This window comes from Gymnogyps californianus, chromosome 3, assembly GCF_018139145.2.
Source record: "Gymnogyps californianus isolate 813 chromosome 3, ASM1813914v2, whole genome shotgun sequence".
Lineage (NCBI taxonomy): Eukaryota > Metazoa > Chordata > Aves > Accipitriformes > Cathartidae > Gymnogyps > Gymnogyps californianus.
Window position 1 is genome coordinate 23,729,224 of NC_059473.1, and position 13,319 is coordinate 23,742,542.

General features: G+C 36.2%; 1 protein-coding gene across 1 annotated transcript in view; it reads left to right on the top strand.

The window, feature by feature from the left end:
* Positions 1 to 13,319, top strand: part of USH2A (usherin) — a 396,109-nt gene that overhangs the window by 74,330 nt on the left and 308,460 nt on the right. The window contains 2 exon segments of the mRNA XM_050894852.1: positions 4,519 to 4,702; positions 9,853 to 10,016. Coding sequence (XP_050750809.1) covers positions 4,519 to 4,702; positions 9,853 to 10,016 — 348 coding nt within the window.

Below are 13,319 nucleotides of genomic sequence, written 5' to 3' on the forward strand. Positions count from 1 at the left end.
AAAAGGTACATTATAGCTCCATTGGTTTTAATATGCCATTCAATAATTTGAACAGAGGTTAAAAAAGCTGCTTAACCTCCATTAAGTATTTTTAAAAATACTTTCATTTAAATTATTTTAGGTACATATACTAATAAATAAGGCGGCGTTCTGTTTTGCTTAGTTCCTCCTCCAGTGCTATTTGACCTGCTAACCCTCTACAGCAGCCACTTAATCAGAGATCGGCAGAGGAGTGATGTCAAGGCTTCCCGAGTCAGTGACCGCCCTTGTCCTTGAAAAAGAAAGGCCAGGGTTTATGCAGAACTAAATGGTTTAAAAAGGTTTAATTGATAGTATGAACAGACTGGTTTGTAGAAAAGCTTACATGGCACTCAAAGGAATACTTCCACAATAGTTCCTGTTAAAAAAAAAAAAAAAATTAAAAAAAAAAAAATCTTGCTGTAAGAATTATTTTTAAATTTTCTGAGTATTAAGTATAAGCATGTATGTGCTGAACACTGAGCTCTCTTCTGCAGGTGAAAGTGTAAATCCTCGTCATTGTAAAAGCATTGTATTGCTCTTAGTGTAGCACAGCATACTATGGTATTTTCGCTGACATTTTAGTGTTGATCCTAGCGTGAGGTCATTTAGACATTTAATATAGCTAACTTTATATAAATATTCTTTGTTAGTACATTCCAAAGGAGAGTTTTCTATAAAACAGAGGTGAGTATAACCTGCTAGTAATACTGGTATTAAGCTGTAGAAGTATGGAAGAGTTTAACTGGTTTCAAGTACTCTAAACATGTCCTATGGCTTTGCCTTGGGGCAAAGGTAGGAAAACATACTCCAACTATATATGTAGCCAACACAGCCTAATTAAAAGCACACAATTAATTAGTTAAAACTGGCAGCCCGAAAAGCATACTGAGGATTTCTTAGGCTGTTGGGACATTTCAACTCTGTGGTCTGAGTTTCCTTAGTGGAATACAGGTAATACGTCTTTTTTTTATTATTATTATTCTGTGTAATTATAAGTCTGTTATAGTTAGTGGTACTTAAAATAACGTCCCATTGTAGCATATGTTCTGTGTGTTTTGATAAAATTTGAGAGGTTTCCAAAAGTTACTGAAGTCTTAATGCAGGAAGAGTTGCCAATGGAGAAAAAATCAAACTGGATGTAACTTTGGAAAATAATTTTATCATGAGGTTTTTTGTTTTTTTTTTTTAAAACTCTTTCCAGAGCATTCAGCCATGCGTTTCATATATTAGGCTGTATCCATGACCTGCTGTCTTCCAGTTTGTTCTCACACAAGTAACATTTTTGGTAGATTTCTGTACATCTAAATTTTTTTTTAAACTAATGGTGTATGCAAAGAGAGGAGCACTTGATTCTAACATGAAACCAAATGAAAGAGCAGTATGTTGTCACTGTTGTTATCTGTGCATTTTAAAGCACTGACTGTGGTTAAGAAATGAACATTACCGCCATAGTTGGTAAGCATGTAAAAGTGCTAAGGAATTGTTCGAGTGTTCCTTTTCCATGAGCTATATACAGTGGGAGAAATAATAAGAGGATGATTAAAAAAGGAAGCTGAATACTTTGCTATGACTTTCATTCTTCCTTTTGAAGAGTATGTTTGATTGACAAACGTGATCAGTTATGGTTGAATTGGGAAAAAATCTGAAAAAGAATAAGCATAGTTATATACGTAGATCTTGTAGAGATTTGCAGTGGCTGTCTTAAAATTGGAAATTGGCTCTATTATACAACGGCGGATCCTTCATAAAGCAACTTTTATGAGCCCTTCTAACCTTGCTGTGAATTAAGCTTGCATTAAGTTGTTTCTTACGCTTTCCTGCCAAATTCTAGGTGGTGGAAGTAAATAATAATAATGGTTATGACAAACAGTATGAATTTGTAATCCAGTGTCTCTTCTCTTTTTGTCTACATTTAATCATGTTAATCTACTTATAAATTAGTTGGGGCAAGGACTTTCTCCCATTTTCCTATCCCTCACTTTTAAAAAAAATTTAGTTTTACTTGCTACTTCTGGAAAAAAACCCAAACCATTGTGGTAGTATCCAGAAACTTAGTTAAACTTTTAAAGCATTTCTAAAAGATTATCATCAAAAAATATCATACCAAATCCTTCGCTGCTCTACAGTGGTTTAGGCGGTATGGCATTAGAAGAGCCAGGATGTTTAACATGAAGGTATAGATTCTTTATAATTATGACTTTCGCTGCCATGACAAAAACAATATATGCTGTAGTGATCAATCCTGCTCAGCAAAAATGATTTTATTTTCTAGAGATGTGCTTATTTACCCACTATAGTCTTTTCTTAGACGTTAGTTTCATGCAAAATTTCAGATGGACAAGGATCTGTTTTAGCCTGAGTGCTTATCATTTACTGCAACTATAAACTGGGTCCTGAAGAAGTGCTTTGACCTTCTGCAAGAGTCCAGGCTTAAACTTGTTTCCTATCTTCCTGTTACGTTCTCTGAGTGGAGTCGTTCATTGTGCTCAAGAGTGACATTGCCGGGAAATGGTCTCCTCTATTTATGCACAGGATGGGCACTGTACTGCGCAGACGACTGCAGTATGAGATAATACATGCTGCCTCACTAATAACTTCAAGCTATTCAGTCTCTGTGGTGGCTCAGTTCGGGGCCTCTCTGGAATAAAGTGCCAACAGCATGGGTTTTTATGATGCGAATGTATGTTAACTGGAAACTGATATCACTTCACTGTCCACTTGAGATTTATCTCACTGAGGACCAGAGGCTAAACTTGAACAAAGATTTGAGCAGTAAAATTCTAATGTTTTCGATTTGTTTAGTTCCTCTGCTATTTGGATATGAGCTCACAGCGCAACACTGCTGCAAAGACAGAGAATACCACCCTAGGGGTGTATATATAAAGCTATCTCTTGTACAACAAAATAAATAATAAGGCCTTGGGCGATATGACATGTTACAATACAGTTTTGGGCTCTTTATTATAAAATAGGACATCAGGAAGTTATTGGACAGCAAAAAAGATTCGATAACTGAGAACATGACTAAGAAGAAACTGATTGAACTTTATCTGGAGAGAGAGAGAGAAAGTGTCTGAGAAGTCTGTGCAAATACTGCGTATCTGAGTAACGGCTGAAATTCTTCTACTGAAGTTGTGCAATAATAATTAATAGCAATCAGCTGACAGAGACAGAAACTCCTATCAATGGCCCTATCTTAGGATTAACGTTCAAAGACAGGTACTTGCAGTTGACTAGTGCCAGTTAATGCTGTGTCACCATCATCATTTGCAGAACTCTCATATGTTGCCACGTTTTTAATCAACTGTACCACTCAAAAAAAAAAAAAAAAAAAAGAGCAGAGCAATTTGTGTGAAAAACCCAGTTAAATGTCCATTAATAATCAGGTAAAAGTAGAAAATAATTTTGGAAAATTATGTCATTATATTTCTTACTGGTATGCCATTGAATTGTCTTCTATCAGATATATACAAAACGAACTAGTAAGAATGGAAGAAGTCCATACATAGCAAAATAGATTATGCAAGTGGTACAGCATCATTAAAAAAATGTGTGTAAAAGCTCTTTTGTTTGGAATTTCAGGCAAGGCTGTGAATAATGGGTAAATTCTTCAATGACCAGATTAGAGGTGTATAAACTCTATCTAACTGTATTTATCAGTAATGTGTTAGAGACTTGCATAGATAAAGATTGCTCGTGAGGGCAATAGGATGAAAGATAGTATAGCAGAAGCATACCAAATATACTGTGGGGAAGGTGAAGTGAATGCTCCAGTTCATAATTGGAAATAATACAGGAACAAAAGATAGGATTCAGAATGAAAGCTTTTTAATAGCAGATAAGTGACTTTTTTCACCAGTTTATTAGTTTCTGTAAAAGTATTTGTGTAGGATACAGGCTCTATGTTCAGGGGGAGTAAAATATAGATTTTACGTAGACCTGGGAATGCTCATCAAATGTCATTTTTCCTAAGAAACATCATCATGTTTCAAGGATTAAGCCAACCACTGGTTGAGAAAGATTAAGAGACTTTCTTAAGAAAATATGTGCATTTCTTGTGTTTTGCAGCTGGCCATTGTCAGAGATGAGATCCCAGACTAGAATGGACAAATGTCTGTTCTCGTATGTTATTTTTTATGTTTCTACTGCTTGTGGTGCATTCATTAGTACCTCTCATGTCCTTGAGTCTTTACGTTCCCCACAGACACGTTAATGTAGTCCCCCTATTTTGCATTTGCTCTAAAATAAAGTCTGAAGAGAGAGAATAAAAAATTGGAGTTGGCAACTGGAGGATGAGTAATAGCTTCACAAAGGGCCAATGAGAAGATTTAGCAGCTCAGCTCTGCAGGAGGACTATATTGCTTTATTGGAGTTGATGTGTGTGTTACCTAAGCTTTGGTCCTGTTGTTTCATCCCTGATTATACACAAGTTAATAATAATCTCACTGTGTTCGCTTTTTGCATATTGTCTATTCTCCAAATCCCTTTCTTTTCCAGGTTTTTATTTTTCTCCATCCAGTGTCACTGGCTGTCTGCCATGCCTGTGCCACATAGCTGGTTCAGTGAATCAGATCTGTGATAAACTAACTGGCCAATGTACTTGCCAAGATGCCTCTGTAACAGGACAGACATGTGAACGTTGCAAAGAACTTTATTTTGGATTTGACTCTGTCACAGGGAGGTGAGTGTTTCTTTTTTACAGGTCACTTATAACCTCCTCGTTACTTTTTTCTCATAGTAGCTCATTTGAAGATTTAGTGACATGAAAAGATGCGCTCTAGTTACATTAATCCTTGTCTGAATTCATGTGTGCACTCTGATTTACGTGCGGTACGTTATGCAATCCTCTGTGCTCCCATAAGCTGAAGGAAATAGAAGTTTTGCCACAGATATAAGCGGAAACAACATGAAAGCTGTATAATGCTAATGCTATCTAATGTTATAGCTATTTGGTAATTATTTCTCTACACATTCTCTGCATCTTCAGGAAGATGTGTTGGTTTCTGAGGTGTTAATCATTGACTATTAAAATGCACATAATGTGCCATTCTTATAACCAGTGAATGCTTTTAGAGATCTCAGGAAGATATTTCAATGGGAAAAAAAAAGTAAAAGATATCCCTGTCTTTCCAAATTTCTTTTAGCAGCAGCAGTAGAAATACTCACAGCACCCTTCCTCTTAAAAATCAGTTTTTCTGGAGCAGTGTATTCTTTTTCAGCATTTAGTTATGTGCCACAGGGTAAATTGTTTATCTAATGTAGCCTGGGGCCTCTAGGTACACTGAAATTATATGGATATATTCCCTGGAATGTAAGGGGAAAAACATATCTATAGGTAGTGCATTGTTATTCCAACTATTGCTCTATCTTTCTTTTCCAGGATCATCTTTCTTGCTTAATCCCCACAATCTCAATTTGCTTTTAAATATTGTCCAGAAAGATTGCACAGCTCTAACGCTATCATATTTTCATGCAGGCTGATGGTGTTAAATTGTTTTGTTATATTTAGTATTTTTGCCTTTAAAAAAAAAAAACAAACCCACAGGCAGAAGCAAAATCTGTACAACGTTCCCCTCCCTGTGCTCCTTTCCCTCAGCCAGTGTGGCGTAGACATGCTTTTAGGCAGTGATTACCACTGTCGTCTTGCATATATTTGACATTATTCTGCAGATTTTTCACTTTAACTTTTATGTTACTGTCACTCATTAGGAGATTTTAAAAATTATTTTTTACTGTTGCGGGTCACAGAGGCATCTGCTAATGGCCATAAAGTAATCCGTAGGAATAAGGACTTCCTATTTTCACTTCCTGTCATTTCTAATGGTAAGGAATGAAATCTATGTAATATTAAAGTTCCCTTTTAAATATATTTTCCTTATTATTAATGATCCTTTTTTTTTTTTTTTTTTAGTTACTTGGAATAGATTCCCCCCCCTAGTTTTAGCAGGTGATGGAGGGGTTTGTGTCTGTGTTAAGCATAGCTTTCCTGAACTAGATATTGGCCTTCAATTAGCTGCATTTTGAGCTGCCGTCTGAAATTCAAAATGTGGAAATATCTAGAATTATCTAGATCCAGATCTTGTTGTAAAGATAGAAAGTTTTTACAGTTCTGGAATTTGAATCAGAGTTGGCTTTAATGCCTTAATACTACTTAATCCTCGTGACAGTATTGAAGACTGCTCTGGTAGTACATTAACATGATTAACTTGTGTTGCATATGCTTGGCTTCCTTTTGGTTATCATCTACTTGGGCAATGTACCTCTGTTCCTCAGGCAGAAACGTTTATCCACTGAAAATGATAATCCAAGTCTTTATTTGTTAATCTATTTTAATCCATTTCTTTAACTGTTAATATCTTCTTAAAAAGAGTAATATGCTTTTTCTTTATCTATAAAGTTGCAAAGTAATTTAAACCATCCTTGCTCCAAGTGTCTTTTAAGGACTCTGTGGTTACAGAACGAAAAGGATATGAGCTATCTGTAGCGGCAAAGACATATCTGTCTTGGCACAATAGCAGAAAAGAAGCAAAAGTTGTGACACACAGAGACTGTGAGGCTTTAAAATTCTCCCACTCCGAGGCATGTATATGTGAGCTGATTTATCTTATGATGTTTTTGAGATAAAACAGGAACTCCGTATTTTTTAATGCATTTCAGTTTATGATGCAGGAAAACTTCCTCAGCAATTAAAGAATTAGAAATACTGGGTGTTTGCAGTGGTCTGAACAGATCTGTAATGGTTGTGGGCATTGGTACACATTTGAAATGCTTTACCTCTGTATTGTTTACTATAATGAACTGGTCAATGAACATCACAAATTGTTTATCTATATATATATATCTTGACAGATTACTGTTTATGAAATCCATTTAGCAAGTGAGGTTTTCCCATAAGGATGAAAAATGAAGATTTTAAACAGATTGCTGGAGAGGCTCTAACTGCACCTAGAGAGTCAATGTAATAAAGGTTTCTCTATATTAATATTACAAAAACCATTTATCCTCACAAAATCAATATTGCAATTCATCTTGGCCTGACATGTCTCTTTCCATGTTTTAAAAGTCTGTTTTCCTTGATTATATATAATTCTGTTTTAATAAAACTCAAATATATTTGACTCAGAGTATCTTGAAGAAGTAGCATTTAACAAGAATGCTAAAAATACTTCTCACATGATTAAAAGTTTCAAAGAATTAGTTTTTTTAAAAATCCTTAATTGACTGAATCCTTAATCCTGACTGAAAAGCATGAACTATGCATAACAACAAAGCCAGTTCTAGTGTTTTGCAGTTTAAGAAAATTATGCATGTGATTACACAAATACAATGTGTAGTCCTGTGGAACAGAATATGATGACATGTATGCTGTTGTTTGCAGGATCTGGAGCCTAATTCAGTATAGGTGGAGGTAGGGAGCCTACGCTTTTCCTAGAAGAAAATGCAACAAGCAGAAAGAAGCAGCCCCACCCTGCCAGGCACTGAAAACTATTGCTGTGACTGTACGTGTATGTGAGTTTGATTGTCTCATGTGTGAATGATAATGAAAACTGGAATACTCAGAGGACCCTTATTCATAAGAGGTGCCGTGATATACAGGAGCAGTAAGAGAAGCTTGTCGTTTACTGTTTATCTATTGAGACACTTTTGTTAACACCCCCCACCCCCCAACTAAATATGTACTAAATATCATCATGTAATGAACTTATGAAATAATAAAGTACTGTCCTATTGAGCAAATAATTCTGTCTTTGTTTTTTCTCTAAACTGTTTTTTTCAGTCATGACATTCAAATTGTCTAAACAAAACCTCTGTTTGAAGGGGGATTTGGATGCACTGTCTACAGATGAAAAGACTTAATACAGTTTGAAAAAATTGCCCTTTTCTCTTGACTATAAAAGAAACCAAACTACAGTGTAGTGGTTTCCAAGAGAGAATGTATTTTATTTATTCCCAAAAGGATATTAGTCCATAAAACAAATTTGCAGCTTATTTTGCAGCTTTAGCTTTTATCAGCCTTTTTAAGGGTGTTGAATGATTACCCAGGAGATCACACAGCACGAGCTGCTGTGGAGTAAAGGAACTCCAATAGAGAGAGCTCTGTGATGGGCAGAAAATGTATGTGAAGAGTTTTCTTAAACTTGTTTAAAGATCTGTCACATTTAATGTCTATTTCAGTGATTATTGACCTGAATTTTAGTGTCCTAATGTGAAAACAGTTTCCACCCTCCCCTCGTCTCTCCCTTGCCTTAAAAAGCCGATACCTAAAACATAACTGAACTCACTTTTATTTCTGCCTTCATATAGATAGAAAGAGATAGAGCAAGGTGATGGTGATGACTGGGAAAATGGCAAAGTAACTTGTGTAAAGGCACCACCACCTATTTCCTTGGATCTGGTGAAAGTGGCCAAGGAAAGATCAGCCAAATATAAATCAACAACTCTTGTCTAGTCTTAGGGTTAGCAGAGCAAAGGGGACATGGCATGACTGTCTCTCCCTTGGACTTCTCCAAGCTCTTTTTGCTGTTTCATCATCTTGGGACCTGGCATCTGGAGCAATTTATGATTCCCTCAAGGCTGATGTTGCTTATGCCTGAGAATCGGACTTTGCCAGCTCAGGGCAAGAGGAGTGAAGCGTAGATTTCCCAGTATATTTTAGCTGCACTGTAGAGTCCCACATTTCTCCCAGTCCGTGTTTTTTCAAAACTCTTTTAGTCTGCAGCAATTAAAATATAGTGAAATTAGAATCTAAAGTACAAAGTTTTATTTGTCATTGTTGACTTTCTGTTATGACTAATAATGGCAGTCTGTATTGCAATGGATACCATAACAATATTTGCAGTAAGGAAAAAATTGCTTTGCTTAACTTCTGAGATGTTCTGAGTCTTTGAATATTTGCATAATCTAACATTGGTATCCCTGCTATAAATAAGTGCCAGTGGGGAAATAGTATATCAAGCGAAAAACAAGTTGATCGCAAGAGGTTTCACATGCAAAAGCCAAAGCATAAATTAATCCTGAAAGTACTCTACTGATGCCAGAGAGATTTACAGAATTGAAATGTGGCATTTCTGTGATATCAATGCTTTTAATTTTTTTGTTCTTTTTAATTAAAAAATAATTTAATTTACACATTTAATTAAATATTCTTTTTGGTTATTTTCAATTTTGTCCATCAGGCTGCAAAGAAAATGTGCTTTCTGTTATAATATTCATATTTCTGCTATTTTGTTTCCTTTCACTGTTTTAATCTGAGGGCTTTTTTCTCCCAATTTTTGTCTACATTCATTCTCCTTTATTCACAGTGTGTTATTTTTTTTTCAACTTCGAGTTGCCTTTGTGGACAAGAAATTATTAATTAATTTCTTTTTCAACAACAGCCTAGTTTCCTCTAAGTTAGAAAGTTGCATATTTTGTGCGCAAACCTATGAAACCGGTTACATATGTATCACTGAACTCTACAGCTCTGCAAGAAAGGTTGTGTGAGTAAGTGTTGCAGGACTGAGTGCATAATGTGGTTATTACCAAACAGTATTATCCAGTTTGTGTATGGATCAATACATATAAAAGCTCTTTAATTCTAAGCAGTTTTTATCTAAATTACAATATTATTCTGGCATTGAGATGTTAATGTTTGTTTTTATAATGGGCACCTTTTTTGTAAGTTACTTTCTTTTTATCAGGCTAATAGATTTTCCACTGCGTCTCAGGCTACTGAACTGTTTATGATTTTTTTAATTATGTTACCCAAGAATCTTTTAAACAAAACCCTACTGTGCTTAACTGAAATGTTAATGTGTTTTGATCACTTCCTTGATTTGTTTTTGTTTGTAGATGTCAGCACTGTAATTGTCATCCTGCAGGAGCCATTAGTGGGACTTGTCATCTTGTTACTGGACAGTGTGTTTGTAAACAATTTGTAACTGGCTTGAAATGTGACAACTGTGTTCCCAATGCTAGTAATTTGGATGTCCACAACCTATTTGGCTGCAGTAAAAGTAAGTGGATTTTAGGTCTTAAAAGCATGTCTTTCAAATTAATGTTTTTTTATTGATTTAGTGAGTATTAAATTAGGTCAGCAGTACTAAAACTAGGTTTGACTTTTTTTTCCCCTCATATTTCTGGTCCCTGAAGTTTGGGTGATTTTCACTGTGAGTATCTTAGGAGCGTTGTCTAGAGTGATGCACAGAATGCCTCGTTTCATACACACAGCTTATGCTTGCAGTCTAACCCAGGGGAGAAGTAACGGCCCACCGTTCCCTTGCACTTCCCGCCATGTTCTTTCTAGTGACCAACGCAGAGTTCACCTTTTAGTCACATGAATGCAATAGTATTTGTACAACTTGCAGCTGAGCCCCCTTTCCTGCCATTGACAGGAGGCAGGAGACCTGCCTTCAGAGGGTCTGAAGAACAGAAGGTCTGTTGAAGACCTGCTCCTGGTGATTGATTCAAAGTCCGCTCCTCAGGGCAGTGTAGCTTTGCCTTTCTCCTCCTGGGGCTTTTTTTCAGTCAGTTTGGGAAAATATGCGATGTGGTGTAACAGAGCATCATAAACTGGCATGTGTGAGGCGGGGCTAACACTACGTTGAGGATCAGATCATGAATTGTAATGAAACACGTTGCAATGGAACATCTGCACTTCTGCCCTTGCAGTGAGTCTGGATGTGAAGAGATGGCACAATTTCAGCCTTTGTGTTGTAGTTAGTCAAAATTAAATGTTCAGATTTGCTCACCAGTGCACAGTCTCTAAGCCGGCAGGGATTTTAAAGGGGAGGAAAAACATGTGTAATAAGAAAATTAAATTTTGAAGCGGTCTTCAGGTCAATGTTCAGAAATGGGCTTTGAGTACATCATACCATACAATGCCAAACTGTGTGGGAAGGACCTCAGCCAATTCTGAAAAAGTTGTGTTACATTTTTGTGACACACCTTACTGCTGTACACAGTTAACAGCCCACTCTTGGAAGTCATGTAACCAGTGAATGAGGTACTCTGCAGATGCTAATTGGTTATTTCTGTCAGCGGGCCTAATTAATAATGGCCATACTGGTCCTACTGTGAGAGTTAGCTCAGGTAGCCACGTGTAATGCAACGACAGGGTTAGACATTCCCAAGCAATCTCTGGAGTATGTTTTTTGCATCTTCCGTCAAGAAAATATTTATTTGTGTATTCTGCATAGGTATTTATATGATATTCATCATTGTGATATGTGCACACTATAGATTTGCAAGCAGAGATGTACATGCACAAAGAGTTCGTTTACAAGGACAGACAGCTCTCACTTTGATTCCAGTTTGTATTTCAGTGTAAATCAGTTTAAATTTCAAATAATATGCATTGCAGAATGCACAGTGCTATAAATGGGATAGAATGAAGAGACTGATTTGTTTCCAAAGATGACTTTTTTTTCTCAAAGTTTGGAATTGTTTAGATACAGTTTTGTTTTGTTTTTCCCCATGCTCTTCTGTAGAAGGCATAGTATCTATTCATTGTGCAGATAGTTGATTGGTTTGTTGTTTCTTTAAAAAATGTAGGATATTTCAACTGAATGTATAATAATAATAATGCATGGCACTTTTATGATGCTGTTCATCTTCAAAGTGCTTTACAAACATAAACCAACCTACTTATTTATGTTGGGATATACATTGGATAAAGGTCAATGGCAATTCAACTATAAAATTGATTAATAATAATATGACATAGATAAATAATATCATAGATTTTAGTTAGAAAAAAATACATCAGGCAGTATTCTAAATGACAAGCGGAGTCCTCTTCTGGACATAAATGATATAGCAATTGCGCTCTTTTGGTTATTCATACCAAAATATTTTAACTTGTTGCACAGATATGGAGCTTTGCCTAGCTTGATATTTGTGGTTACTTTCATTGCAGAACAGTATTTTGTTGGCACATACCATTACTGGTTATAAGTCTGCCAAGGGAAGCAAACGTAAGTTGCCGTCACTGTCCAACTAACATTCTTTAAGGAAAAGACCTATTTTAAATTTTTCTGCCCAACAATATCTTAGATGCTCCATAAAAAGTCTGAAATACAGTACTTTGCTTACACACCTAAAATGCAAAACAGCAAACGTGGGAGCAATATGCAGTAGTGTGAGACTGAGAATGGAGAATGAAGGTTATGCCGGTAAATTTCTATGATTGCTTGGGTCTTGCAAGCGTGTATTACAGGGAGACAAACTTTCAAAAATGCCAAAGGGATTTAGAAGCACTTATTTCCTTTGATTCTCAAACTTAACTCCTGTAGACACTTTAGCATACATTCACTTTCTAACTCAGCTGGACTCAAAAACTCTAGATTGGCAGCAAAACAACCTATGCTTTCTAATGGGGGATGATGATGATGTGTTCTGTTCAATCCAATGAATTCTAGAAATATTTTCTGCTATTTCTTGGCTTAGAGACTGCAGTAGGAGTAGGGCTTTTCATTATCTTACTCTAAATAAAGAGCTTCAACTCACGGTTTAGATTTGTATTAAAAACCCATATGTGATGTGACCCACCGATGTTGGCGTAAGTCTCTACATCTATCACTTGTGTGGCTTGAGGTCCTCATGTCATTTTCTGTCTGCAGCTTCACTCTTTGCTTCTTGTCTCCTGTTAGCTTGGCTGAAAGGATTTTGATAACTAACTTTTGGTGAACTGTGTGTATTAAGCAAATATCCATGTAATGAAGATGATGATAGTTTATAAACAGAAGGAGAAAAAAATTAATGAAAAGCCACATGTTTCTAATGTTGGTATTTTCCTATAATGCTTAATGTAAGGGAGAAAAACTTATTGGGTGGTTCTGGATCCAGCTTCTGGTAGCTTACTCCGTATGCTGATTTCTGTGCTGCCCTCGGCTATTCTCATTCCTGGAACAAAATGTTTTCCTCTAGATCTACACTGCCCTGGTTTTCCCTCCTTTGGTAAAGAGGGTAGGGAAGCGACACAGCCTGCCTTTGAGTCAAGCTATAACAATTACTAGCTGCCAAAACAGACCAGTCTTGTTCTGTGCTAATGCACGGTGTACTAAGGGTCAGAGTAGTATAACAGGCTGGCTGGAGATCTCATAGCAGGATATGGACTCATGCTCTGACTTGAATAATAACATAAATACAGAATCATAGAATCATTTAGGTTGGAAAAGACCTTTAAGATCGTCGAGTCCAACCGTAAAACCGTATGTTTATGTGCACATGTGTGTATATATGTATATGTGTTTATCTATGCATATAAAGTTTAACTTCTGAGTAATAGCCATTATCTTAGAAAGGACCATGATTGTACA